At 56.4% G+C, this 26,776-nt stretch overlaps 2 protein-coding genes across 11 annotated transcripts; one reads left to right on the top strand and one right to left on the bottom strand.

Moving 5' to 3' along the window:
* Positions 1 to 970: 970 nt before the first annotated feature.
* Hook2 (hook microtubule tethering protein 2) lies at positions 971 to 16,058 on the bottom strand. Of its 10 annotated transcripts, XM_020155900.2 has the most exons (23): positions 11,479 to 11,637; positions 10,894 to 10,979; positions 10,750 to 10,822; positions 8,625 to 8,675; positions 8,402 to 8,534; positions 8,224 to 8,291; positions 7,847 to 7,909; positions 7,306 to 7,386; positions 7,060 to 7,220; positions 6,832 to 6,972; positions 5,855 to 6,056; positions 5,456 to 5,566; positions 5,274 to 5,361; positions 5,062 to 5,131; positions 4,263 to 4,400; positions 4,090 to 4,177; positions 3,992 to 3,997; positions 3,861 to 3,895; positions 2,670 to 2,752; positions 2,487 to 2,590; positions 1,688 to 1,798; positions 1,542 to 1,613; positions 975 to 1,460 (listed from the first exon to the last, which is right to left on the bottom strand). In XM_020155900.2, exons 1-23 carry the CDS (start codon positions 11,521 to 11,523, stop codon positions 1,308 to 1,310), a joined length of 2,163 nt encoding a protein of 720 aa, XP_020011489.1. In that variant the 5' UTR covers positions 11,524 to 11,637; the 3' UTR covers positions 975 to 1,307. The 10 variants fall into 10 exon arrangements, with proteins under 10 accessions (XP_073910094.1, XP_073910098.1, XP_020011489.1 ...); XM_074053996.1 differs by lacking the exon at positions 11,479 to 11,637 and adding an exon at positions 15,932 to 15,950 and having other exon boundaries at positions 3,861 to 3,997; XM_020155903.2 differs by lacking the exon at positions 3,992 to 3,997 and having other exon boundaries at positions 2,487 to 2,587.
* A 6,872-nt stretch (positions 16,059 to 22,930) lies between these two features.
* On the top strand, positions 22,931 to 24,793 carry Junb (JunB proto-oncogene, AP-1 transcription factor subunit). The gene has a single exon (XM_020155904.2). The coding sequence runs from the start codon at positions 23,231 to 23,233 to the stop codon at positions 24,272 to 24,274; it is 1,044 nt and encodes a 347-aa protein (XP_020011493.1). The 5' UTR covers positions 22,931 to 23,230; the 3' UTR covers positions 24,275 to 24,793.
* Positions 24,794 to 26,776: the final 1,983 nt, after the last annotated feature.

The raw sequence follows: 26,776 nt of genomic DNA, 5'->3' as shown, positions 1-26,776 counted from the left end.
TCACACTTAGAATAAAAACTAAAGTACTCCCTGCTGCCCACAAAGCCTGAACAATCTCCTTTTCCTCATTTTCTCCCATTTTCTTCCTCACTCCATCCCAGACTGGCCTCCTCACTGTATCTCTAGCCCACCAGGCAAGGTCTCATGTCAGGACCTTTGCACATACTGTTCTTCTGTGTGGATTGATTTTCCCCATACATCTACACGGCACCTCCTTCACCTCCTACTGGTCTCTGCTTACACGATGTTATTTCTTCAGTGAGGCCTCCTTTCCTGGCCTTTTACTAAAAATTGCCACCTCCAAGGGGACACCGGTGCCGCACGCCTATAATCATAGCTACTCAGGAGGCAGAAATCAAGAACATTGCGGTTCGAAACCAGCCCCAGGCAAATAGTTCTCAAGACCCTATTTTGAAAATACCCATCATAAAAAAAGACTGTTAGAGTGGTAGGGTGCCTGCCTAGCAAGTGTGAGGCCCTGAATTCAAACCCCAGTGCTGCCAAAAAACCAAAGTTGCCTCCTCCAGTTGGGCACAAGTGGCTCACGCCTAAAATCCTAGCTATCTGGGAGGGTGAGATCAGGAGGATCAAGGTTCAAGGTCAGCCAGGGCAAATAGTTTTTGAGACCCTATCTCCAAGATAACCAGAGCAAAAGGGACTGGAGGTGTGGCTCAGGCGGTGTAGTGCCTGCTTTGTAAGTAAAAAGCACAGTCCCATTAAAAAAAAAAAAATTGCCAGCAAATTCATCTTGCATCTTTCTTGTGTTTTTTCTCTGTAGCCTTTCTCACATAAAACTCATTTTGTCAATTTTTTTATCATCTATCTTCCTTCACACACACACACACACACACACACACACACACTCCTCATCTCTCACTGGCTGCTATCACTCATTCACACTTTAGTAAGAATGCAAGTCAGGCCTTCCTTAAAAGCAATGGTCTGAGTCCCTGGCCTACTTTTTCTCCCTCACTTTGGTACCCAGAGTCCAACCAGGGTAGAATTAAAGTCTTTATTAGTCTTCTCAAATATAAAATCAGGCACTCTCCAGACAGCACATCAACTCCAGAGAGAAAAATCAAGGGTAAGAATCACATTGCTAAAAAAAACAAAACAACAAAAAACAGGACAAGTGCCACCTGCTGTCTCTCACCTCCCCCCAATCAGGGGGAGAACCACAGGGCAGAGGTCATGGCCTCAAGGCTCTCCAGCAGCTGGTAAAGGCCTGAGGCTGGATGCCCTGTGACTTGGAGGAATCAGCGTGGATGATCCCCTGGCTGTCCAGGGAGGTGGCAAGAGCCTGGCAATTAGCAGTGCTTGTCAGTGGGGCGAAGGTTCAGAGACGCCAGACGTCCAAGGGGTCCACGACGAGCGTTGGTGGCCAGCCGCTGCTGTGCCAGGAATGACTGGGCGTGGGCAGATGCCCGCTCTTCCCCAGCTCGCTGCTGCAAAGCCATACCCTGGAGGCAGAGGGTGTGGCTGGTTGGGGACAGGCAACCCATGGGTCCCTGATAATCCTACCTTGGTGGCAGCATTCTCACCATGTTGTACCAGGCCCTGATGAGCAGTTTTTCTTCCTGTTCCCGCTGACTTCGGCTCTTCTCAAAGTCCATCTGCCAGGAGGAGGGGGGGGGGAGTCAAGAGCCTGCATACACTGGGAACAGTGTAAAGGGACAAGGACACCCACCTCCAGGTGCCGCAGGCGGACATCCCGCTCCCGAAGCTGTGTCCTCAGGGCATGGAGTTCTGGGGGTGGCCCAGCAGGTGGCCGCTGCTTGGGTTCCAGGGTCTGTATGACCTAGAATTTGCACAAATCACAGGCAGGTGACCTTGGCCTTTTACTTACTTATTTCTGGTGGGCTCTGTTTTGGTTTGTCTTTTTTTGTTGTTGTTTTGGTGGGATTGGGGTGTGAACGCAGGGCTTCACACTTGCAAAGCAGGTGCTCTACAGCTTGAGCCACACCTCCAGTCCACTTTGCTCTGGTTATTTTGGAGATGAGGTTTCTTTGAACTTCTTGCCTGAGCTGGCCTCGAACTTTGATCTTCCTGATCTGAGCCTCTCAAGCAGCTACGATCACAGGTGTAAGCCACCAGCGCCCAGCTTGTTGCTTTTTCGAGGCCAGGGTCTCAATATGTAGCCCAAGCTGGCCTGGAACTCTGTCCTCCTGAGTACTGGGATCACAGAGAGATGCCACCAGGCCTGGCTAACCTAGGCCTTTTGTGTGTGTGTGTGTGTAGTTTTGGGGATGTAACCCAGTGCCTCACACATGCTAGGCAAGCACACTGTTCCTGAGTCACATCCCCAGCCCTTTTGCAGACCCTCTGACACACCGATGTGCATTAAATGTGACAGCTCATGGCAGCCCAGAAGGTTCTGGTGGGGTAGGACAGGTTCAGGTTGGGGGACAGAGACCTGCAAACTGGCAGGAGGCCCAAGGAATGGAAGCCCAGGCAGGAGAATAGTGGGGAAGACTCCCCGTCCTCACCGTGCGCGCCTTGTCCACATAGCGGCGGTACCGCTCCTCCATGGCCCGCAAGTCTGCGTCTTTCTTCTGCAGGTTGTTCTGCAGCTCTTCGATCCGCCGGGCTGCTGGGGGAACAGGAGGTCCTTGAGCTCCAAGCCCCACTCCGGCTCCCCCCAAGCCTGGCTGCTGCAGAGCACCGCTTACTGCTGCTGTCCGAGGGTGGCTCCAGCTCCTCGATGTATTCTCGTTTCCTCTGCAGCTCCAGATCCACCTCCTGCAGCTTCTGCCTGGGGGATGGAGGGAGGGAGGGACCTTGGGCTGACCAAGGTCTGGCTTCCATTCATTCGTTCCCCATTCATTCATTCATGATGCTGGAGATGGAAGCCAGGGCCTCATCCCCGCTGCCAAACACTGCACCGAGCCACATTCCAGGCTCATGCAGTAGGTAGCTACAGATCTCAAGGTCCTGGATTCCATCTCAGTTAGTATTGAGAAAAAAGAGAAAGAGAGCTATTTTGGCCAGGTGTAGTGGCCCATGTCTATAAGCTAGCACATAGGAGGCTGAGGCAGGAGATCAAGAGTTTAAGGCCAGCCTGGGCTACTTAATGAGACCCTAAAGCAAATAAAAAAAATTTAAAAAGAGCAGGGGTGTTGGTGGCTCATGCTTGTAATCTTAGCTGCTCCAGGAGAATCACTGTTGGAAGTCAGCAAGGGCAAATAGTTCCTGAGACTCAATCTCAAAAAATACCCAATATACACACACAAAAAGGGCTGGTGGAGTGGTTCATGTGGTAGTGCGTCTGCTTAGCAAGCATGAAGTCTTGAGTTCAAACCCTAGTAGCACACACACACACACACACACACACACACAAAACCCTATAAAAACAGACTTGGAGTAGTAGGATTTTTTTGGGGGGAGGAGATTTTCAGCACCAGAAAAACAAACAAAAACTGGTTTCTTTTACAAAAACATAAAAATTAAAAGGCAGGCGGGTGCCGGTGGCTCACTCTGTAATCCTAGCTACTCAGGAGGCAGATAGGAGGATCCAGATCAGCCTGGGCAAATACTTCTTGAGACCCTATCTTGAAAAAGCCCATCACAAAAAAGCTGGCGGAATGGCTCAAGGTGTAGGCTCTGAGTTCAAACCCCAGAACCACACACACCAAAAAACAAAAAACAAAAAAAAAACCTAAAAAGCAACTATTACTTTATCACACTACCTACTGAAAGCCCATCTGGGGCTCCCAGTTGTGTCCTCAAAACAGTCCATGCTTCTTTCCTGGGTGTCTAAGACTGTATTTGACCTAAGTGCCCATTCTGGGTGCCATCTGATTCCGAATGCATCCCCCACACCTTTGCCCTGGCCACCGGCGTGCCCTCTGTCTGTCACTTACAGATGTTCCTCCAGCTTCCTCTTCAGCAGGGTGGGCTGGGGGAGAGAAGCAGGAGGTGAGTGGGGAGTCCAGAGGTCTGAACCCTTTCGCCAGGTGAGTGTGGGGTGCGTCCCAGGGCCCACGGTACTCACAATAGCCTGCACCGGGCATCGGGCAGCAGGAGAGAGAGAGAGACAGGGTTACTAGGGGGCAAGAGAGAGGGACAGGCAGGGAGGAGGTGGGCACTCACGTCCTCAGTCTTGCCCCCCTGATCCTGCAGGGCCTTCTGCAGGTCCTCCACCTGGGCCTGCAGCTCCGACAGCTGCTGCTGGTTCAGCCTGCGGGGTGGGGGCCCGCTCAGTGCCGGCGCGGGCTCTCAGCCCCTCCTGCGCGCACGCGGGGTCCCCTCCCCCTGGCCCTCACCGGTGCTGCGTCTCCAGTCCGTGGCGCGCCCGGTTGGCCTCCTCTAGGTGGCGCTGCAGCTCTTCCTGCCGCTCCCGGTCGGCCGCCTCCTGCTGGCACAGCCGCTTGTTCTCCAGCTGAAGCCGCAAGAGCGTCTCCCTGCCAACCCGGGAAGAGTGAGCAGGGCTGGGGACCCGACCTCCCGAAGGCCAGCTCGGGTTTCCACACCGCCCAGCAGCGGGATTGCCAGGTGGAGGTAGGGGCAGGATGGAGCCTTGGAAAGAGCCCAGCCAGATCTTGGCATAAGCAGCACTGAGGAACCCCACCGGCGGTTCAGGTCCGGGGGCGGGGCCTAGCATGGGGGCGGAGCGTTGGATCTGGAGATGGAGCCAAGGAAAGGCGGAGCTACAGGCGAGGGTTAAGGACGCGCCATTGATCTGGCTGCAGGAATCGGAAGAACTGGGGTGGGAGAGTTAATCAAGGAAGGGCACAGGGGACTGAACCTAGGAAGGGACTCAAGTGAGGACGGGGCTAGACCCTGGGGAATGATCAACGCGGGCAGGGATAGGGCATAGGAGTGGAGGCAGGTGGGTTGGACTTAAGTTGTGTACTGAAGATGGATTCTGGAGAGGCAAAGCCACCAAGGAGGGCTAGAGTCCTCCGCAGAGTAACAGTAGAATTAGAAATGGAAGAACCTAGTTGCTCAGCTCCTACATGGACGCTACACCAAGCAACTAAAGGCTATATGGTGGAGGTGAATGCTGGGGGCGGGGCTGAGGGAGGCGTGGGTGGGCCCAAAGTTCGGAGTGACCCAGTATACCTCAGCTCCGCTGGTAGAATCTCTGCTGCTAAGTTTTCTAGGCCAGATGGTCTGGGATCCGATGAGGGATCTGGAGAATGAGAGACAAGTCTTCAGGTCTTTATACACACGCAATCCCTGTACTTAGGGCTCTTTTTTCAAGGACTATGTTTGGGGGCTCCAGTTCAACCCCAGGCCTCCCTTCCCCAGGTTCCCGTGGGCCTCCAGCTCACCTGCCTGAGTCAACCCTCTAGGCTGCAGCTGGACGCAGCGCAACTCTTCGTTGGCCTCCCGAAGGGAGTCCCTCTCTGCCAACAGCCGCTACAGGGACAGGATAAAAGATGCCATATGAGGAGGAAATGGGCTATCCCAGATTATGCAGGGCGGAGCTTGGGCCGTGGGACTCCAATCTCACCTCCTTCTCCTTTGTCACCGACTCATACTTTTCCTCCAGGTTGCGGCACTCAAATAGCCATTTCTCGGCCTTCATGGCCTCCTCCTGCCGCTGGCCCTGAAGTTCCTGCACCTGAACAGAGGGAAGGGTTGAGGGCTCAGGTATGGAAGGAGGAGCTGCGACTAAGTACCAGGTGAGGGGGCGGGGCCAGAGGAACTCAGAGGCAAGAACTTGGAGAGGTTGGTGCATAAGGGAAGGGGAGGGGCTTATAATCCAGACAGCGACTGGCCAGAGTCGAGAGGCGGGCCTAAAGGGCGTGGCCTACATGCAACCAAGGGCTGGCCACAGTAAGGGGCGTGTCCTCGGGGGCGGGGCCTCTCAGGACTCCCGGCTTCCCTAAGCCGGGGCCCCAGGTTTCACCTGCCGCCGCTGCGCCTCCAGCTGGGCGCGAAGCGAGCCGGCTCGGCGAAGCTCTTCCTCCAGCTGCCGCGTGCGCTCAGCGTGGCCCGCGTTGCGCTCCTCCAGCTGCCGCACCTGCCGCCGCAGCTCCCTCAGCTCGCCCAGGCGTCGCCGGCAGCTGTTCAAAGTGGCCTCCAGCTGCCCTGCGCGCTCTGAGGACTGCCTGGGGAGGGGGGGCAAAGAAAGGAGCAACTAAGGGTCAGCTGGAATTGCAGGGCCACTCAGGACAGAAAAGGGTGTCGACCTGGGGAATATGGGTTCATGATGAATGGGTTATGGGAGTGGAGGGTCTCAAATCAGCCAAGGCCTGGTCTACTATAATCTGGGGATACTTAGGGGTGGAATTATGGGGACCAGGTGGGTTGTGGGGTTACAGGGGGAAGAGATGAGGACCCAGAGAATACTGAGATTAGCTCAATGACACCTTGGGGTCATGGGGAAGTTGCAAGGTCTTTTTGTTTTTTTGTTTTTTTTTTTTTTTTTTTCAGATGTCTTGCTATGTAGCACAAGCTGGTCTTGAACTCAAGTTCCTCCTGCCTCAGCCTCCCCAGTGCTGGGATTATAGGTATGCACTACTTAGTTGTGGGGTTTTAGAACTGCAGTGAGGTGCTGCACTGGGCACTTTAGCATTCCAAGGGTGCTAAAGGACAAGATCAAAGGGAGGGAACCCTTTGGAGTTACAGAAGGCAAAGGAGGGCCACAAGGAGCTCCAGTTATAGCGTCCTGGAAGGTGCCGTGGGATCCAGAAGTATGAGAGCCCTCAGGATAGTTAAGAGGGCCTTGGGGGGTTTTGTGGGGTTCAGGATGGCACGGTGGAGTCTGAAGCGCATTGTGGGGATCCACTGAGCATTTGGAGGTTACAGAGGTGCTGTGGCATCAGAGAGGTACTCTGGGAATGTTGGAGGTACGCATTGGGCTCTCGGGGACCCACCACTCACCGGAGCTCGTCCATCTCATCCTTCAGCGCTTGCGCCTCCTGGGCCAGGCTGGTCAGCGCCTGATTCCGCTGCTGCAGCTCAGTGACCTCACGCTCCAGCTCCGCACAGCGCAGCCGCTCATCCTCCCGGCTGCTCTCCAACCTGGGGTGTCAGGGAAGAGCACATAAGGGAGATGCCCTCTTACCCCGATCCCCTGGTCCTCCTGACCCTGTCCCTAGTTGGTGGCACCTGAAGTTCTCTTCCTGCACCTGTTCCAGTTGTGACTGCAGTAACAGCAGTTTCTTAGCTGTGAGGCCCGGAGCGCCCTCAGCCTCCGGCCGGCCAACCCTCTCCCTCAACGTCGCGTTTTCCTGTGTCAGGCTCTGCTTCTCCTCTGACAGGAGCACCAGCTGCGGGCAGGGCAGGTGGGTGAGCTAGAGACTGGAAAGGGACTCTGCAGAGGACCCTGCCCCCGCAGCACCTGTGCTTGTCTACCTGCCGCTCCAGGTCCAGGCAATGCTGCCGCAGCTCGTCCCCTTCCTCGGCCTCCTCACTCAAGAAATAGTATCTGCGGGACTGAGAGATGGGCAACGGGGTGGGGGGTGGGGGGCAAGGAACTCAGGGATCCAGGGAAGAAAAGCGAGGGAGGGAAGCTGCGATTTCTAGGGGCAGAGAAAAAGGGTCAAGGAACCCTCAGGATCTCAGAGGGGACTGGGGTAACAGGTGATTGGGAGAAGAGTGATTTGGGAACACTGGGGGACCTGCCAAGGGAAGGGACTAGAACCCTGAGGGCTGAGGGTGGTTTATCCCCATGTCAAGAATTTGCAGGGGTTGGCTGTACTGAAAGAGGCTGGGCTTACAAACTCAAAAGGTGAGCTGGCCAAGGTGGAGGGGCGGACCTAAAGGGCGTGGCCTACCTGTAAGCAAGGGCGGGACTTAGAGCAGCACAGAGGGCGGGCTACAGCGAGAGGGCGTGCCCTTGGGTCTAAGAACCAGCAATGGGGTGGGGACCTTTAGCAAGGTTCCCCACTCTTACCTGCGCATCAAAGTTGCCATAGGTCTCTGCTGACAGGGTGTCAGGTGTGTCTTTGGTCATAAGCTGGGGATGGGAGAGGCGCTGTGATTAGCTGAACTCTCCGAGGACAGCCTTCAAGGTTTCTACCATCCAGCCTAAGAACCTCTCCACTCTCGTTACCAAGGCCAATTCTACCAGGTCACCCCAGCCCTGCCCCCAACAGGATTGTGACTGAGAGTTGGCAGAAACATGGGACAGAGATCGAAATGTTTGTCCAGCTGACTTCCAGGCAGAGCCCAGAACTTAACCAGGGCACAGCCTGTGTCCAGTGGCCTCTATCCTAGAAATATCACCTCTCCCAATGCTCTGCAATAGCCACATGGGGTACCTCCACCCACCTCCTGGATGGCTTCCATCACTATATGTTGCACCGATTCCTCCAGCGTCATGATTCTCTGGATGTGCTCTGGGGAATCAAGGTGAGGTGATTGTGACCCAGAGATGGGTTGGGGGGAAAAACATTTCATGAGTCATCTTCTGAGATCCCCCTTGTTCCTCCTCTAGCCCTCTTCATACCCTGCTTTTTCTCACAACTGATAGCACAGCTTAGCAGCAATTGAAGTAATTTGCCGAGCTCTGCAGGGTCTGAGAACTCGCCAATGAGGCTCACGTCTGGGAGATGCTCTTCTGATACAGGATGCCCCAGGACCTGAGGATAAGGGAGCAGAGGGGCTGTGGGACTCACAGACCTTTCCCCTTCCCCCAACCCATCCTTCTAAATCTCTTTAGGGTTACTCACATCCTGGGAATACTCCACCAAGCTCTGTAAGATCTTTTCCAGCTTGTTGACCTGGGAAGAGCAAGGAACTATGTACTGGAGTCGAGGTCCGCCAGGACCCTGAACCTGTCCTGACCATACTGGGATTTGAACTCAGGGCCTCGAACGTATTAGGTAGGCACTCTACCAACTTGAGCCACTCCACCAGCCCTTTTTGGTACTGGATATTCTTGAGATAGGATCTCTCAAACTATCTCCCTGGAAATAGCTTCAAACTGCGATCCTCCTGATCTCTGCCTCCTGAGTAGCTAGGATTACAGGCATGAGCTACCAGTGCCCGGCTCTGTCCTCATTTCTTTTTATCTACCTTACTTCTGTTTTCCTGCTCATCTCATTCTGCTTGTTCCTATTTTCTCTCCGACTCTCCCCTCCCTTAAGGGTGACCTGTCTGGTTGTCTGCAATGTGTCCATATGACCATTTTTGTCCTCATGTCCCCAGAATCCAATTGCTTTTCATCACCTGGCACTAGCCACTGTCATCTGTCACCTGGATGATGGCGCTAGCCACTGCATTCATTCATTCACTGTTTTGTTTTGTGCTACTGGGGATCAAATCCAGGACTTTGCACATGCTAGGCAAGCACTCTACAACTGAGCCATACCTCCAGCCTCTCTTCTTCCACGCTTGCCTCATGTCCACCATTTCTCTCCAAGCAGCAGCCAGGGGGAGCTTTTCTAAGGTTTCATCGTTCCTCTGCTAACACCCTTCCTAGATTTTCCACAGCACTTAAAATAGATTCTACACCCCTCCAGGCATGCCAGTCCCTACATGACCTCATCTCCTACAATTCTTGCCCTCTTCTCTCTTCTGACCTCTCCACCATTCCTTGATCACCTTCAGCTCCTTCCTAACAGAGGCACTTTGCATTCTGTTCCTCCAAATCTCACATAGAGGTAAACCCATCTCCAGTAAGCACCCACCCATTCTCTGTTGCTCTCTCATGGTCCTCCTTTTATTGTATTCATAAATCTATTGCTCTCAAAGTTAACTTTTGCCAGGCGCCAGTGGCTCACACCTGTAATCCTAGCCACTTGGGAAGCTAAGATCGGGAGGATCATGGTTTGAGGCCAGCCCAAGCAAACAGCAAGACCCCATATCCAAAATAACCAGAGCAAAATGGACTGGAGGTGTGGCTCAAGTGGTACAGTGCCTGCTTTGCAAGTGTGAAGCCTTGAGTTCAAACCCCTGTCCCACCAAAAAAAAGGTTAACTTTTTATGTTTGCGTATATGTTGTGTGGTTACATCACTAGAGTGATGGTTGTGAGAGGGCAAACTTTTGTCTTATTCTTGCTGAATGCCCAAACATGTAGCTTCTCAACAGATGAATGAAAGAACAAGCTGGGCGCCAGTGGCTCTCCCCTGTAATCCTAGCTATTCAGGAGGCAGAGATCAGGAGGATCACAGTTCGAAGCCAGCCTGGGCAAATAGTTCTCTAGACCCTATCTCAAGAAAACAAAAAAAGGGCTGGTGGAGTGGCTCAAGGTGAAGGCCCTGAGTTCAAGCCCAGTACTGCAAAAGAAGAAGAAGAAGAAGAAATAATTGTCAGGTCATCAGACATCTGCTTTTGCGATACTGAGAATCGAACTCAGGGCTTCATGCATGCTAGGCAAGGGCTCTACCACTTGAGCTACAACCCCAGACCTTTGGGATATGTTTATTTATTTTTGGCAGTGCTTGGGTTTGAACTCAAGGCCTCATGCTTCCTAGGTGCTTTCCCGATTGAGTCACACCCCAATCCTATTTTTTTGTTTTATTTTTTGTGGTGCTGGGAATCAAACCTAAAAGCCTTGGACATGCTAGAAAAGCACTGTACCACTGAACTACAATTCCAGCCCCCAGCCCTGTGTTTTTGTTGTTGTTTTTGAGACAGGGTCTCCCTATCTTTTTCTGGGCTGACCTTGAACCCAGGATCTTCCTGACTCTGCCTCCTTAGTAGCTGGGATTATAAGTATGTGCTATCACATCCAGCTTGATCAGACATCTATCTGTCCAATACCCTGGACATGTGTCTAGCTTGCCCTTTCCTGATCATTTCTCCACCAGTCTGGCCCCTAGGTGTCCCCAAGTCATTAGTACACCTGTCACCTTTAGCCTCCAGTTGGGGCCTGGGTCTTCTAAGATGCCCTGGAGCCATGCTTCGTTGAACCAGGAGGGGTCTCTAGGAGTAAGAAGGTGACATGAGCTGGCTGGGGGACCCTCCCGAGGGTCCTCCCCCTCAGTTCCACTCACATCTTGTTCAGCACATGGGCTATAGGAAGGCCGCTGCTCAGGTCCTGGGGGCTGGCACAGGGGGATGGAACCTGGAATGTTTGCAGCTGAGGGGGAAAGGAAAGGATAATGGGGAAATTCAGATTGGGGACCCCCAAACTCCTCTTTTGCAAACTCTTCTGGCCAGTAGACACCTCATAGTGTTGGGCGAGCACTGGCCTTTGCTCCGCCACGCAAGCGCTACGACTTCTGCACACCTGGGGCTGAAGGGGGCGTGGCCTCACTTTGCCTCTGCCCAACAAACCCCGCGCGCCCAGGTGTGGGCGTCACCACTAGTCACCTGCCCCACAGGCACCACGTGACCATGCCAACACACCTGTGACTCCTCGCCCCACAGTGAGCCAGTCAGGGGGGCGGGGCCTCACCTATTCTTTCCACGCAGACCTGCCACTTGATAGGGGCAGGTACTCAGGCTAGAGTCCAACGGCCCAGCAAGCCGAGACCCCTTACTCCTTCCAGCCCCAGGGCGGAGGTGCAGACCGCGGGCCGAGGATCCAGGGTGAGAGAAGGGGGCGCACACCTGTCCCCAGCCCGCCCCCGACCTACCCAGGTGAGCAGAGACGCGCATAACTCGGCTTTGTCCACGCTCATGGCTCCTGATCGGATTCAACCCCGGCCACGGAGCCCCGGCGCTGTGGAGCTGCCTCTGGGTCCGCCACCAGCGAGCGCCAGCTGCCCCGACCTCCCGCTCGGCCTAGAGCGCCGCCCCACCCCGCCCCCTGGGCACAGACCCCGCCCCTAACACGTGATCCTGTCCAGCCGCCAGCTCTTGCCTCCAGCTCCGCCATCTTGGATCCGGGCAGCTGTCAGGAGCCCGCTCTACCGGTAGAGGTCAGTGTAACCCAGTTGTGCGCATCAGGAGGGTGACCACCTCCTCTCCACTTCTCCGTTCTTTTCGGGGTGGAAAAGTTCTTATGATATTTCTGAGGCGGAGCTGCCCCACCCTACTATACAGGCACATTCATATCCTCTCCAGCAGCTGGAAGAAATAGTTCTGTTTAACCACTTTATGATCGGAGCCTTTTTTTTTTTTTTTGTGGTATTGGGGCTTGAACTCAGGGCCTCGCATTTGCAAAGCATGTATCTACCACTTGAACTACTCCACCAGCGCATGATCGGGGCCTTTATTTGTGCGGGGAAGCACGAGCTATAATATATCCTATGGAGATCTTAAAGGGGTTCTCCCGGTGGAAGTGACTCAGGAAAGAGCTCTGCTCCAGGGGTAAACAAGGGAACATGGGTATGGTGCTAGGTTGACGGCAGGAAGGATCATCAGACACCTGTCCTGGGGAGTAGACAGATACACTTGCCCAGCTTGCGTCTGCCCTCCACTGAACTTCCTTCCCTCTGAGCCTTCCCTCTGAGCCCCCCGCGCGCCGGAGCCCAGGACCGGGGCGAAGCCGCCTGTCGCCAGCAGCCCACCAGGGGGCGCGCCGACCGCAGGAACGCCGTCTACTGGGGAAAGGGTGAGCCCACCCTCCAACCCTGCTTGGATGATGGAGAGGGCTCAAAGAAAAGACATAACAAATGTCGTCAACAATAAAATCTCAAGTCAACATTTCTAGAATGCCTACTGTATGCTGTCCCTGCGTTAAGCTATTTAAATAGAGACTACTGAGTGACGTCTTCCCATCCTCCCCGCCCCCAAACACACACACTCTCGGTGGCAAAAGCTGCTTTAAATCCCGGTTTTGGAGATGAGAAAACAGTGGTTCCAATTGGACCTGACTTTAAGAGAGGGTGTAAAGCCTCGGCCCGAGCCCTTTGACCCCAGGGTCCCCTGACAGTCACTCCCCCGCAAGCGGGCGGGGTAATGTGCAGTAATTAGAGGTTATTAGCTGTACCCGGAGGGAGGGGCGGGCTCTGCTTTGGGGGCGGGCCCAGGTCGCAGGGGTGGGGTGCTGCTCCCATCAACCCAGAGCCTGGCTCCAGTGACCCTGCCCCGCAGGGCGAGGTGGAAGAGGTGACAACAGCCCCCCCCATTTTGCATCACGTGAACAGTCACTTTACCTTGGTTACAGCCCACTCAGATGCGCAGCCGCACGCACGCCAGAGCCTTGGAGGCTGATCCACGCCCCCACACCCCTCCTCCTGCGTTGTTTTCCAGACTCCAGCTCCTGGGAGCGGGTGGAGGGGGGCGGGTAGAGGGGAAGGGGACCAGGGCCGGCGCTTCCTGACTGGGCTGCTTTCCTGAGGGCGTGGGAACAGCTGCGGCTGGCTCCCTTGTCCCGCACCCACCGGAGGAGACCGTGCTACAGAAAGGGGGAAACAGAGTCCCCTACCCTACCCCTAGGTAGCAGTGGGAGGTGAGCCAGGAACCGCGGCTTCTACCAGGATGGGGAGCTGGACATACTGGAACTTCAAGTATTTGGAGGATGGGGATTGCAGGGATTTTAGTTTAGGGAAAATCTGGGAACTCAAATATTTTGGGGGAATTGACTTAAATTGTTCTAACGTTGATGTGATGTTATGGACATCCCAGATGTCCAGAGAGTCAAGATGTAAGCAAAAGTCCCTAGCTATGCTTTCAATTTTGGGACAGCAGGAATCATCAGGGAGTCCCAGGTTTGGGGATTTAAAAAAAAAAAAAAAAAAAAAAAGGGGAAGCTCTCATGATTGTGAAGACCAGAAAATCAGTTTTGCAAAGCAGGGAGCTGAGTTGCAAGGGTAACTTCAATTCTGCAAAAGTGGCCACAAACCCTCCGTTTTGGAAAAGGACCCCATATTTGGGGGAAGGATACAAACCTATTTTAGCTTCAGGGAACCCCCAAGTTTGGGGAGGTGGTTTGGAGGCCTCCATTTATACGGACCTAGAGTCCCCCTTGAGCAGGTCTGGGCCAACAGCCCCTATCTGGTTTGGAGACCCCACCCCCTCCTGCCTGTTTCCAGGAACAGCTGGGCCCAGCCTGGGTTGTTCTGCTGGGAAGTGAGTGACTCAACCCCTCCCTGCGGCCACAGCTGGACCCCGGCCCGCCCCCTCCAGCCTGCACATCTGGGCAAGGAACCAAACACCAGGGCTGGGATGGGGACCCTGGGTCCTACAACTGGAGGACAGGCACCCACCCCATCTCCTTGTTGGCTGATCAAAACCACTGGGTGGACCCCTTGCAGCATCACCCATGGGAGACTCCTCTGGCAGGCCTCCTGTACCCCAAATACAATCTGTCAGGACTCCTCCTGCCCGCTCCCCTCTGTGTGTCTCTGAGTCTATGTGAAGTGTGCTTGTGTTTGTGTAGGCGTGAGGAGGTGGGTCTCTGAAGGTGTGTGCATGTGTGTGTGTCTGCCTTGGGATCCAGGAGTGTGTACCACTAGTATCTGTGTGCACTTTGATTATGAGGGGCTTGTCAGGGACTTGGGGGACTGTAACATATCCTTGTCTGTGTGTAACACCCAAGGTTAGGGTAACAGGGAGCCTCACTCATGTGCCATGTATATCTCTGGTCCATGCAGAATTTGAGCGGCTGACTCTGATTGTGTCTTTGTCGTGTGTTGTGTTCCTCTATATGAGATCTCCTTTGGGGTCAGTAACCCTGTCCTTGGTATGAAAATCTATGACAATAAGCACATCAACATAGAGTGAGTGGCTCAAGTGGTAGAGGGCCTGCCTAGCAAGTGTGATGCCCTGAGTTCAAACCCAGCACCACCAAAAAAAAAAAACAAAAAAAAAAGTACCTCAACATGAGGTTGTGTGTCTGAGATCACGTCCTACTTTGTCTTTCTGTTGCAGTGTGACCTTGTCATGTGTCCTGGTTTGTCCACACCCCTTTGACAATCTGAGTATCTGTGGGTTTGCCTCTGTGATGGAATCCTACTTTGTGCGCCCTGTGATAATGGTGTGACCGCATGTGTCTATCGTGTCTCTGCCACACATTCTCCATGTTTAGGGGTGTTTGTGTGACAATCAAAGTCCCAGGTGTCCAAGTCTTTGTGTTTTACTTTGTCTCAAAGATGTGGCATTATCAAACTGTAAATGCCTGTGTATGAATATAGCTGTTTGTGTCCCTGTCACACACCATATGTAACCGATGTGCGATGTGGTGCGTGACTCTGCATCTCCTGTGTGTCCGTGTGTGACAGTGTGACCCGAGTCTGTGTTCACTACGAAGCTGGCTGGACTAGCGAGGGTTTCTGCCAGCCTGTGGCAGGTGTGTCCTGTGTCCGTGTGACCGTGTGGGTCACAGTTGTTTGTGACCTTGTGTGTGGAGGAGGAGGGGGGTAGCAAAGTCACACCAGACCTCAGGCCCAGCGGAGGCGGCGATGTGCGCGCAGGGGGTTCTCAGCCCGGAGGGCCCCTCCCCGAGCTGCGGGGGCGCGTGCGTCGTGCGTGACGTGAGACACGACGGGGGTCGCTGCGTGCGTGGAGCCCGACGCGGTCGTGCGTGCGAGCTCAGGGCGGGAGGCTGGGCTGGATGCCTGCGTGCGACCGTGCGCGCGCGCGCGCGCGGGGGTGGCCGCGGGGGCTGGGCGTGCGAGGACGCGCGGGGCCCAGCGCCGCCCCGCCCCGGAGTGTGGCCCGCGGGTGAAACCCGGGAGGGGGCTGCCGTTAACCCCTTCCTGCCCGATCTGAAACTTGGGGCCTCTGGACCGAGCGCACGGGGGCTTCCCCAGCACGTTGCGGGGGGGCAGTCCTGGCTGGGGGAGGACCCCTCCAGGGAACAGAGAGCCCCCCCCGGCTGCCATGGAAACCAGAGCTTCCCGCGCAGCCGGGTGCGTGCTTCCCGCCCCTTCCTGCGCTTCCTCCAGCTCCTCAGTCCAACGACAATGCGCTTCCCGCTCCTGATCTCCGGAGAAGGGGGCTGGGGTCATTGAGGCCGGCCGTGCGTGACTCAGGCCAGCCCGGGGGTCCCCTAGCCGCAACCGGCCTCGCTCCCCCTTCTCTGCCCCTGTGACTCACCCCTTTGCGGCTTTCCCCGTGTGTGACTCAGGTCCTTGGGGAGGGGGCTGCGGACTCTGGGACCCCCCTCCAGGCACCCGGGGCTGGCAACTAAGTTCTGGGTACCTCGTGCTCCGGAAGAGGGGCTCCCCATCCAGCAAGAAGTGGCGGAGCGGCGTCTCCCTTTACTGGCCTTCGACCTGGTCACCAGGAGCGCTTCCCAACACCCCAGAATTGGCAGAGCCTCCCCCATCCCAGGCCTCCGGGAACCCAGTCCCCTCCCCACCCCCCTCAGCCCACAGGAAGTTTTGGCAGAGCCTGTCGTGGCGATGAAACGGTTAAAGCCGTTTTCTTATTCATCCAGGGGCCTATTTTGACTCAGAGCAAGCGGGTGCCCCCTTGAGCCGGGCCTCATGGGGGGCTGGGTGTACCATCTTTTAGAGGGGAGGGGAAGGCAGTTGGTGAACTGGCCGGAAAGATTTTAGGAAGCAGCCAGCATACAGAGCTGGGTTCGAATTCTGTCTGCTCTCATTACTGTCTGAACCTCAGTATTCCCATCTGAAGATGGGGGGTGATTATGAGTTGTGAGGATTAGATGAATAAACCATGAGACGCTTAGCTTCCAGAGCCAGGCAGGGAGGGGGTTCCTGCTGTCTTTTAGGTCTGGATGTCCGAGTGCCCAGCAGAAGCGAGTGATCCACGCCCCACCCAGGCTCTCTGAGGCCATGGGGTTCACTCTGTCCACCTCCTGCCCCGGGCAGGCACCCAGGAAGTGAGAGGCGGGGCAGGAATGAGGCGGAACCTGTTAGGCTTGTCGCTTCCCCGCCCCCCACCCTCATTCCCGCGCCCTGACAGGGACCCCCCCCACGCTGCAGCCCCACCCCCGCTGCCCTGGACACCTGGGTCCTGACCCGCGAGTGGCCGGAGGGAGGGGATGTCAGACAGAGACAGCGTCTCGGGAACATCCTGTGGACTGCTGGCTGGACAGACGGGAGGGTCAGTCCCTCCCAGGGCAGGGCAGGGCAGACATCGGCTGGGGGCAGAGTAAACATGGCCCAGGGTGGCCAGACTGGGGGCGGGGGTCTGCAGAAATGTACACATGGCACAGTCACCTCCAGAGAGCCAGCCAGCTAAACCCGTCACCCTGGCCATTGAGACTGCCAGCCAGGGACACACAGACAGGGTGGGACATACATCTGGACAGAAGACCCAATGATGGGACATACATCTGGGCAGAAGCCAATGATGGCTGACACACACATGGTGACAACCAATTCAAAAACAAGACAGGGCTGATACAGCAAGGTCCTGGGTTTGATCCCCAGCACCACAAAAAAAAAAAAGAAGGAAAAAAAAATGTCAGACACAAAGGCATCAACAGGTCAGTCAGAAGCATGCAGGCAGCACAGGTGTGACACAGATGGTCAGCTCCTTATAGGGGCAGAGAACTGGCAGACACATGTACCCACTGTCAGGTCCTGACACACAAGAGATCCCCAACTGGAGAAGAAAACCAGTGGCAAGACAGAGGGACATACACCATATGACAGATGAACAGACAAGTTACCTACACACCATGACAGAGTAAGCCAGGTACCCAACACCTCCCCCGGGATAGGCATACACCTTCATGAGGAATACACTTTGGACCCGCGACAGTTCGGCCAGATGATAGTACCCAGCGCACAGTGGTACAGACAGCCACAGTCAGGGGTTCGTGAACACATGGGTAGAGACACCCTGCCAGCAGCTAGTGGCTAGCACACAGGGACTACTCAGGAGCCATGCGCACATCAGCCGAAGAGCTCTTTCACATCCACAAACACGTGCCCAGCCACAGATCACGCACACGTACATACACAGCCACCCAGGTATCTCTGCCTCTCTCTCTCTCTCTCTCTCTCTCACCCACACCCACACACACACCCACACACACACAGACCAGCCAAGGACCCTCCCCCCCAACACACACACAGCCAGCCAGGTATCTCTGACACACAGACACACACAGAGCCAGGTATCTGCCTCACTCACACACACACACAGACCAGCCAAGGGACATATACACACACACACAGCCAGCCAGATATCTCTCCCATACACACACACACACACACACAGAGCCAGGTATCTGCCTCTCACACACACACATATAGACCAGCCAAGGGACACACACACACACACACACACACACACACACACACACAGCTAGCCAGTTATCTCTGCCTCACACACACACATGCATACACATACAGAACAGTCAAGGACCCCCCCACACACACACACCAGCCTTAGACTACACATATATACATACCCACAGACTAGTCACAATCCACACAAATCAACTTGGTGTCTCTATATCTGTTTCTGTCTCTGTCTCTCTCTCTTCTCTCCTCTCTCTCTCTCTCATGCATACACACCAGTCACAGACTACACACACACACACGTACACTAGCCACACACCACAGGTAAACACACAGAGACCTCACACATGGAAACACACCAGCCACGAATAGGTTAGCCATAGGAAGTCTCCAGCACCTTACACCCCATGCGTGTAGGCCATCCCCACACAGCCCATACTATAGACCACACGTACACACACACACACACACACACACACACATGCACGCACACACATGCACGCACACACATGCACACCTCAGCTTCCCACCTCCCCCATCCACACAAAGCAGAACAGAATCCTACATAAACAGGCCCCACACCCCCTTCAGGGTTGGGCCAACACACAGGCCTCATGCATTCACACGCCCTGACAGGCCAGCCACAGGCAAATTCGTAACATGTTCAGCCACACTGGTGCCCCCCCCCCCCGCTCCGTTGAGGTTCTGTGGGGGCATAAGGCTCTGCCCCCCCAAGAGATCTTGGCACTTCCTCTCCCCAAACTTCATCGCCCCACTTCCCCATGTCCCTGGTCTACTCCACTTCCCCTGGGAGGCCCTAACCAAGCCTGCTGCAGTGGGGCCTGTTTTATCCTCACATCCCCCATAAAGGGGGCACCCAGGAGTTCAGTGATGTTCAGGGCCCCCCCCAAGATTTCAGCCACTGTGAGGGAAACTCCCCGTGTACCCAGTTGAGTCAATATGAAGAGAGAGATGCTTCCAAGAACATCTGGAAGCTTCCTCTCTGGGAGAGAGGGTGAGGGACCCCCAAAACCACAGGGTGGGGGGAAGAGGTGGCTGGCAGGCTGGGGATTCTGGAAGGAAGGGCCTTTGGGATCGATTCTCAGCTTCTTCTGGCCCAGCCGCCTGTCCACACCCAGGGGCAGGGACGCGGGAGGCTGGGTGCTATAACTTGTGGGTTCTCGCCCTGGCCTGCCCACCGCCTGACTCATGGGCAGCCCCCAGCCCAGTTTCCTGGTGAGGGCCCCGCTGGTCAGTGGAGCTAGGAAGGAGGGTCACCAGACTATTTATAAGAAGGAGAAGTCCCTTGTGCCAAGGCTAAAAGCCCCAGAGACCTGTGGGTGGGGGTAGATGAACTTCCTCCTTGTGCTGCCCCCCAGCCCCAGAGCTGTGGGACAAGGCTGGGCATAGACTGCCCAGTCTGCTGCTGATCTGGAGCCCAGCTGCCAGTTCAGGCGCCCAGGCCAGGCGCAGGAGGGGCTACCCTCACACCCTCTTCACCAGGCAGGCCTGGCGCCAGCAGGGCGGCGTGAGGGGGTGGTGCCCAGGCCACAAGGGTAAGACTGGCAGGGGCCTGGAACCGGCTGTACCAGCTTGGCTGGCCCCCGCCCTCTCTGGCTAGCCATTTCCCCACCCCCTGCTCAAACACACAAGCAGGATGCATGGATGGACCCCACTCCAGCAGGCTTGTCTCTCATAACTGCCAGGGCCCCCTCTTTCTACACCCAACTCCATTTCAACCCCAAGTAAAGGAGACCCTTGGTGAAAAGAACACCAGAACCTGGTATGCAGTTAGTGCTGCATAAATGCCTGGGGTGGGGGACAACTGGGAGTGTGGCTTAAGTGGTAGAGTGTTTTTTGCTGCTTGTGACTAGCCACCCTATAGTAGCCCAAGCTCTTGAAGGTAGACAGTTCGGATTATATAATGTATGTCTACTCTAGCCCTTTTAGCTCTGCAACATCAGGCACATTCTTTCATTTTCTATGCCTCAGTTTCTCATCTGTCAAAAGGAAACAGAATTCCAGGGATCAGCCAATGGTTTCCTTTATGTAAGCCACTTACAGTGTCTGGCTCATGGTAAGAACCATAAGTGTTAGCTATTAAAATAATAATTACTATTTCTTGTCCTGTCTGCCTGTCTTAAGTATCTGTGAGTCTTGCTGTCTGTCTGCGTGACACTAACATGGCTCCATTCATTTGTTTGGGTATTTCCCCTTGCCCTGTGTCCCGACCCCATACACTGACTGTTTCTTCTTAGGTCCCTCGACCCTCTTTGGGACAGCCTGGCCTCTCTCCAGGATTTCTCTCTGGCCTGGTCAGCCTCAGCACTGGCCATGAGTGAGTCACTGTGGCCTCCTGGCCTGTGGGACTTGCAGGTTGGCTTCCCAAGGTACTGCCCTCTGGCCTGGCTTGCCCAGCCCCCCAACGCTGCCCGCTGCGGCCCCCGCGGGCCAGGCCAGATGTCAGCTGCAGTTATTAGCATGAGCAGGAGACACAGGCCTGGCAGGGTGCCCGCCAGACTCAGCGGCCTCTGGAATCTCCCTTGAGACTGGGGCGGGGGAGGGGAACCATTGAAGCAAAGGGGAAAAGGGGAGGGGGCCCTTAGGGGTCACTGGGACCCTCAAAGACTGGGATGCCCCCAGTTGCTTTGGGACCTTCCTTCTCAAGGGCTCCTGCTCTACTGAACTTCCCTCTTTCCCCTCATAGCTCAGTTTCTCTTTGGCCTCTTTCGTTTTCCTTCTCTCCCCCACACTCCACAAGTGTGAGTTCCACATTGAACCCCAGCCTCTCTCCACCCTAAAGAAATTCCCATCATCCTACTAGTCAGAGGCCTGGCAGGGCTGAGAGAGAGAGACTGGGCCTCTCACCTCTTGTTCTAGTTGCTCACATGGTAACTGCTTGAAAGTCCCACCTAAAGTCTAACCAGAAGCCTCACTATTTAAACCTTCACCCGGCCTTACATGGGAAGGAGCTATAGGTTTGCTCATCTTCTCTTGGATTTTCTGGTACCCTCTGACTGGGAAGGAGGGGAGCCCTCAGATGAAAGAGACACCTTAGGGACCTTAGGGAGGGAGAGGACCTCCCTTTAGGTATTCTGGACGGTGGAAGGGATCCCCAAACTAAAATGGGAAAGGGGCCTCTGGGGGAGGGTAATAGGGTATAAGGGGCCCCAGACCTCCTGGCAAAAGGAAAGGGCACCCTGCCTGAGGGAGGAGGCAGCGCCGTGCCAGCCCGCCCAGGCGCCGGGGACGCCTAGAGGCATCAGCCCGCCCCCTCCGCACCCCGTCGGGCCGGGGGCGAAGTCCGACCCAGGCCCGCGGGCAGGCGGGGACCTGCCAGGCTGGGTCGGGCCGGGCCGGGCAGGACGCAGCCCCAGAGCGGCTGGGCGGGGCAGGGCCAGGCCGCCGTGGGGGCCCCGGGGGCGGCGGCCAGGGCTGGTCGGGACTAGCCGTCCGGGGGCCCGGGCGCGCCCTGGGACCTGGCAGCTACCCGGGCTCCTGGCTCCTGGCTCTTGGCCCCAGGACAGAGCTGGTCCCACCTCTTCCTGTGCCCTAATATGGGCGTTGGGGAGAAACTCCGGGGGTCGCCCCGCCCCCAATCCTGCCTGCCGACTCTGACCTGTTGCCATGGCGACCGGGCCCCGCTCCCCGGCTGCATCTCCCCCCCCCTCCGACGGACCAATGGAACAGTCCCATGTTGCCTGCCTTTCGCGGTCGCCTGCGGGAGCCGCGGGCGGAACCATTACTGGAGGAGGGGAGAGAGGATGGTGACTGGAGGCTTCGGTGGCCGGGCGGGATCTATGCACCTAACGCGGGGGGTCGCTGGCCCAGGTTCCCCTTCCTAGGCACACAATGCGACCGGACCCAGGGCGGGGCGCATGGTCCCGTAGGATCTTAGTGACGGAGACAGGGCCGGGCTCTTTCCCCCGGGGCTGTTGCCACACTTCCTGCCTCGGCTCTTTCCCCAGCCTGTTTCTAAGGAAGGGAGTGGGGTTGGGCGACCGCACCCCGACCGTCCGGCAGTGTGTCGGGCAAGCCCAGGGTGACTAGGGGAAGATTTTGGGATGGGGGACAGAGTATACAGGTGCCATCCATGAGAGAGGGCGCGAATCCTGGAAGATCAAGCAGTTGCCGTCGCCACCCTCCTTAAAGCCCCTTCTCTGGCATGTCTCTAATAGGTCCCCTCCTGTCATTATACTCGAACGTGTGCCGGACCCTTCTAACTCTCCTACATCAGGGCTTCGCAAATGGCTACAGGGATCCCAACCTTTAACAGATATGACCCTATCTTCCTGACGCAATGTACCCCAGGACCCTTGCTCACTCTGCATAGATTTTCCCAATTCCTTCGCCTTCCCACTTATGGGGGAACTCTCAGGCTCTCCCACGAACTCCTGAACCCCTACTCATTTCTTGCCCAATGGGTTCCTCAGCTCCGCCCTCTGACCCCTTTTGATCTCTCCCCTCCTCCCTCCTGTGAAAATCCCAGTCCCTCAACCCCTCTTTTCCTCAGACCCCCATTTATTCTTGGGTCAGACGTCTCCCGATGTATCCTAACCTTTCCCTTCCCTTCTTACTGGGGTCTTCCAGTGCATTGTCAGTCCTCCAACCTCAGCTACTCCAGGTCCCTCAGACCTTTCCGGGTACACACTGGGACCCCCTTCCACTTGCTCTGTACCGGGTCCTCATATTCGTCTTACTGGACTCCACGGGGACCATCACCCTCCCGCGAGTATGCCTAGACCCTAAACACCCCCTTCCACACGTACCCTAGGGTCCCTCAAGCCCCTCCCCCCTGCAGCCGCGCCGAGCCACACGGCCCGTGGCCGCTGTTTACAAGGACACGCGCTTCCTGACAGTGACGCGAGCCGCCTCCTCCCCTTCCCCACGCTCCAGGAGGGGGGCGCGGGGGCCCGGCTCCCGCGACGGCCAATCAGAGCGCACTTCCGCAGCTGACAAACGCGGTATAAAGGCGTGGGGCTCGGGCTGAGCGGCTGGGACCTTGAAGGCGACCAGGCCAGCATCGGAGCCAGCAGGGAGCGGGGAGCAGTGGGAAGCAAGCAGAGAAAGCGAGCGCGCCACAGAGGGTGAGAAGGGCTCGAGAAGCCCGACAGAGCTTTCGCGCAAGGCTACTAGCTGGCTGCTCTCGGCTCGTACCAGCTCCTGAGAACGCGCGACCAGACATCGGGTCCGGCCACAGCCGCGGACACCTCGCCGCTCGCCGCAGCGAGGCCCGGGGCGGCCCCACCGAGACCCTTCCCAGACCGCCTGGGCCGCCCGGATGTGCACTAAAATGGAACAGCCCTTCTACCACGACGACTCATACGCAGCGGCGGGATACGGTCGGACCCCTGGTGGCCTCTCTCTCCACGACTACAAACTCCTGAAACCGAGCCTGGCGCTCAACCTGGCGGACCCCTACCGAGGTCTCAAGGCGCCCGGGGCACGGGGCCCCGGCCCGGAGGGCAGTGGTGCCGGCAGCTACTTTTCCGGTCAGGGCTCAGACACGGGCGCGTCTCTCAAGCTCGCCTCCTCGGAGCTGGAGCGCCTGATCGTCCCCAACAGCAACGGCGTGATCACGACGACGCCCACGCCCCCGGGACAGTACTTTTACACCCGCGGAGGTGGCAGCGGCGGAGGTGCGGGGGGCGCAGGGGGCGGTGTCACCGAGGAGCAGGAGGGCTTCGCCGACGGTTTTGTCAAAGCCCTGGACGATCTGCACAAGATGAACCACGTGACGCCCCCCAACGTGTCTCTGGGCGCTAGCGGGGCCCCCCCGGCCGGGCCAGGGGGCGTCTATGCCGGCCCGGAGCCGCCTCCAGTCTACACCAACCTCAGCAGCTACTCCCCGGCCTCTGCGCCTTCCGGAGGCGCTGGGGCCGCCGTCGGGACCGGGAGCTCGTACCCGACGGCCACCATCAGCTACCTCCCACATGCGCCACCCTTTGCCGGCGGCCACCCGGCGCAGCTGGGCTTGGGTCGCGGCACTTCCACATTCAAGGAGGAACCTCAGACCGTGCCAGAGGCGCGCAGCCGCGACGCCACGCCGCCAGTGTCCCCCATCAATATGGAAGATCAGGAGCGCATCAAAGTGGAGCGCAAGCGGCTGCGGAACCGGCTGGCGGCCACCAAGTGCCGGAAGCGGAAGCTGGAGCGCATCGCGCGCCTGGAGGACAAGGTGAAGACACTCAAGGCCGAGAACGCGGGGCTGTCGAGTACCGCCGGCGTCCTCCGGGAGCAAGTGGCCCAGCTCAAACAGAAGGTCATGACCCACGTCAGCAACGGCTGCCAGCTGCTGTTGGGGGTCAAGGGACACGCCTTCTGAGAGCCTCCCCCCACCCCCGTACGGACATCCCCCCCCCCAGCCTGGACGGCTGGGCGCACGCCTCCCACTGGGGAGGAGGGGACAGGCGGTGGGCACCCCAAGGCTCGGGGTCGCCGCAAACCACACTGGACTCCGGCCCGCTCGCACTGCGCTCAGTCCTTCCACCTCGACGTTTACAAGGCCCCCCTTCCATGTTTTTTTTTTGTATGTTTTTTTTCTGCTGGAAACAGACTCAATTCATATTGAATATAATATATTTGTGTATTTAACAGGGAGGGGAGGAGGGGGCGATCGCGGCGGAGCTGGCCCCGCCGCCTGGTACTCGAGCCCGCGGGAACACTGGGGAGGGGACCCCCGCCCCCTGCCCTCCCCCCTCTGCACTGTACTGTGGAAAAGAAACACGCACTTAGTCTTTAAAAAGAGTTTATTTTAAGATGTGTTTGTGTGTGTGTGTGTGCGTTTGTTGTTCTGACTTTTTATTGAATCTATTTAAGTAAAAAAAAAAAGGTTCTTTATTAATTTCTGTCGTCTTTTTTTTCCCGAGCCGGGAGGGTGGAGGGAGAGGAGTGGGATGCCCCCATCCAATTGCTATTTTGGATCCAGCCCAGACGCCCAATCCTCCGCGTCCCTCATCTCTAAGGTTGAAAGGTCCAGCGCTGGACGCGGTCCGGCCGCGCAGAACCCAGGGCACAACGCGGAGTGCGCAGTCGCGACCACGCCCACCCCCGCGCGCCGGGGCTTTCCCCGCTGACGCAGCGGAAGCGCTGGCCATATATGGGCCGATTCTGCTCAGTGACGCCATGCTGGTCTCTGGGCAGATTCCGGGAATCCCCTCCCCCGCTCTGCCCGGCAGAGCCTCGGCGCCGGGAAGGGGGCCGGGATTTTCCCAAGCGGGCGGCTGCCTGGGCCCGGAAAGCCCCAGGCCTCAGTCCAGAGCGCCCGCGGTGGGCGGGCTGCGCTCTCCTGGGCCCCGGGAGCCACCTCCGATCCTCCCTCAACAGGCTGGCGCCTGGGCCCTGCCGCACCCACGCCCCCTTCGTCTGATCTGACCCAGGCTGAGGGTTGCTGCAGCCTCAGCGTCGTTGCCTCTGCTGTTCTCCCCAACCCCCGCCAGGAAGGGCGGCGCCCGCCTGCCAGTTTCCCCTCCCGGGTGCCAGGCCCACAGCAGGGCGACTGCCAGGTCTGGTCCTGCCAGGGCAGTTGCTTGGGCCACTGGGCGTCGTCACCGCCCTCACGCCGGGACCCCTTCCCTGCAGTTGGGACAGAGATGGAAGTTGGGGCTGCAGACTTGCCCCATGGGGTCTGGCTGACCTTCAAGTTGGAAGACCCCAGAGCAAAGGATAAACTAGGTCACTGCATCGGGACAGGCAAAACAGGCACTGCGTTCAATTCTTGCATAAAATACTGGACTAGGGTTGTAGCTCAGAGGTAGAGTGGATGCTCACCATGTTTCAGGAGTCATGAGTTCAATATCTAACACTAAAGAAAAAAATAAAGCACTGGGCCTGTTTGTACACACCTGTAATCTCAGTACTCAGGAGACTGAAGCAAGGGGGATCTCGATTTGCAGGTCAACCTGAGCTACATTGGGAGATCCTATTTCAAAAGCAAAAACCCCAACCAACCAAAAAACCCTGAATAACTAGGCCCCTGCCCCGCAGACAGACAATAAATATACAAACATTATGTGGATATAGTGGTAAGGACTAGGAAGAAAAACAGCTGGAAGTGAGGGTGATGGGGTAGGTGACAAAAGCTGCTTTGCAGATGGCAATTATGCAACTGATTTAAAGGAGTGGAGGCCTGAGTAAATGGAACAGTACATGCAAAGTTCCTGTGGCCAGAAGAACTATAGAAGCCAGTGTGACCTGGAACGGAATGAACCATGACCAGGTAGATGAGCACAAGGGAGGGATTTTGGGGAGAAGTGTACATTAAATTCTAAACGAGAGCTGGAGATGTTGCTCCATGGTAGGGCATCTGCCTAGCATGTGAGTTTGATTACCGATATGGAGGGTGGGGTGGGGTAGGGTGGGAAAAGCCAGCCTGGGCAAATAGTTGATGACACTCGATCTCGAAAATACCCAATCCAGGCTGACAGAGTGGCTCAAGTGGTGAGAATGCCTGCCTAGCAATACTGAGGCCTTCAGTTCAAATCCCAGTACAGCCAAAATATAATAAAAACAAAATTCAATACTGAATTTAAAACAAATTGCAAGGTGCTCACGCCTATAATCCTAGCTACTTCAAAGGTCTTCAAGTTCAAACCTCAGTACCTCCAAAAACCCAAAAAACAGTTATAGCTCACACCTATTTTGTTTTGTTTTTGGGTGCTGGGGTTTGAACTCAGGCTCTACACCTTGAGCCACTCCACCAACTCTTTTTGTGATGGGTTTTTTTTGAGAGAGGGTCTCTTGAACTATTTGCTGGGGCTGGCTTCGATCCTCTATCTCCCTGATCTCTGCCACCTAAGTAGCTAGGATTACAGGTGTGAGCCACTGG

Source organism: Castor canadensis, chromosome 14 (assembly GCF_047511655.1).
Source record: "Castor canadensis chromosome 14, mCasCan1.hap1v2, whole genome shotgun sequence".
Lineage (NCBI taxonomy): Eukaryota > Metazoa > Chordata > Mammalia > Rodentia > Castoridae > Castor > Castor canadensis.
Note: the sequence above shows the minus strand (reverse complement) of the source record. Positions and strands in the feature narration are given on the sequence as shown.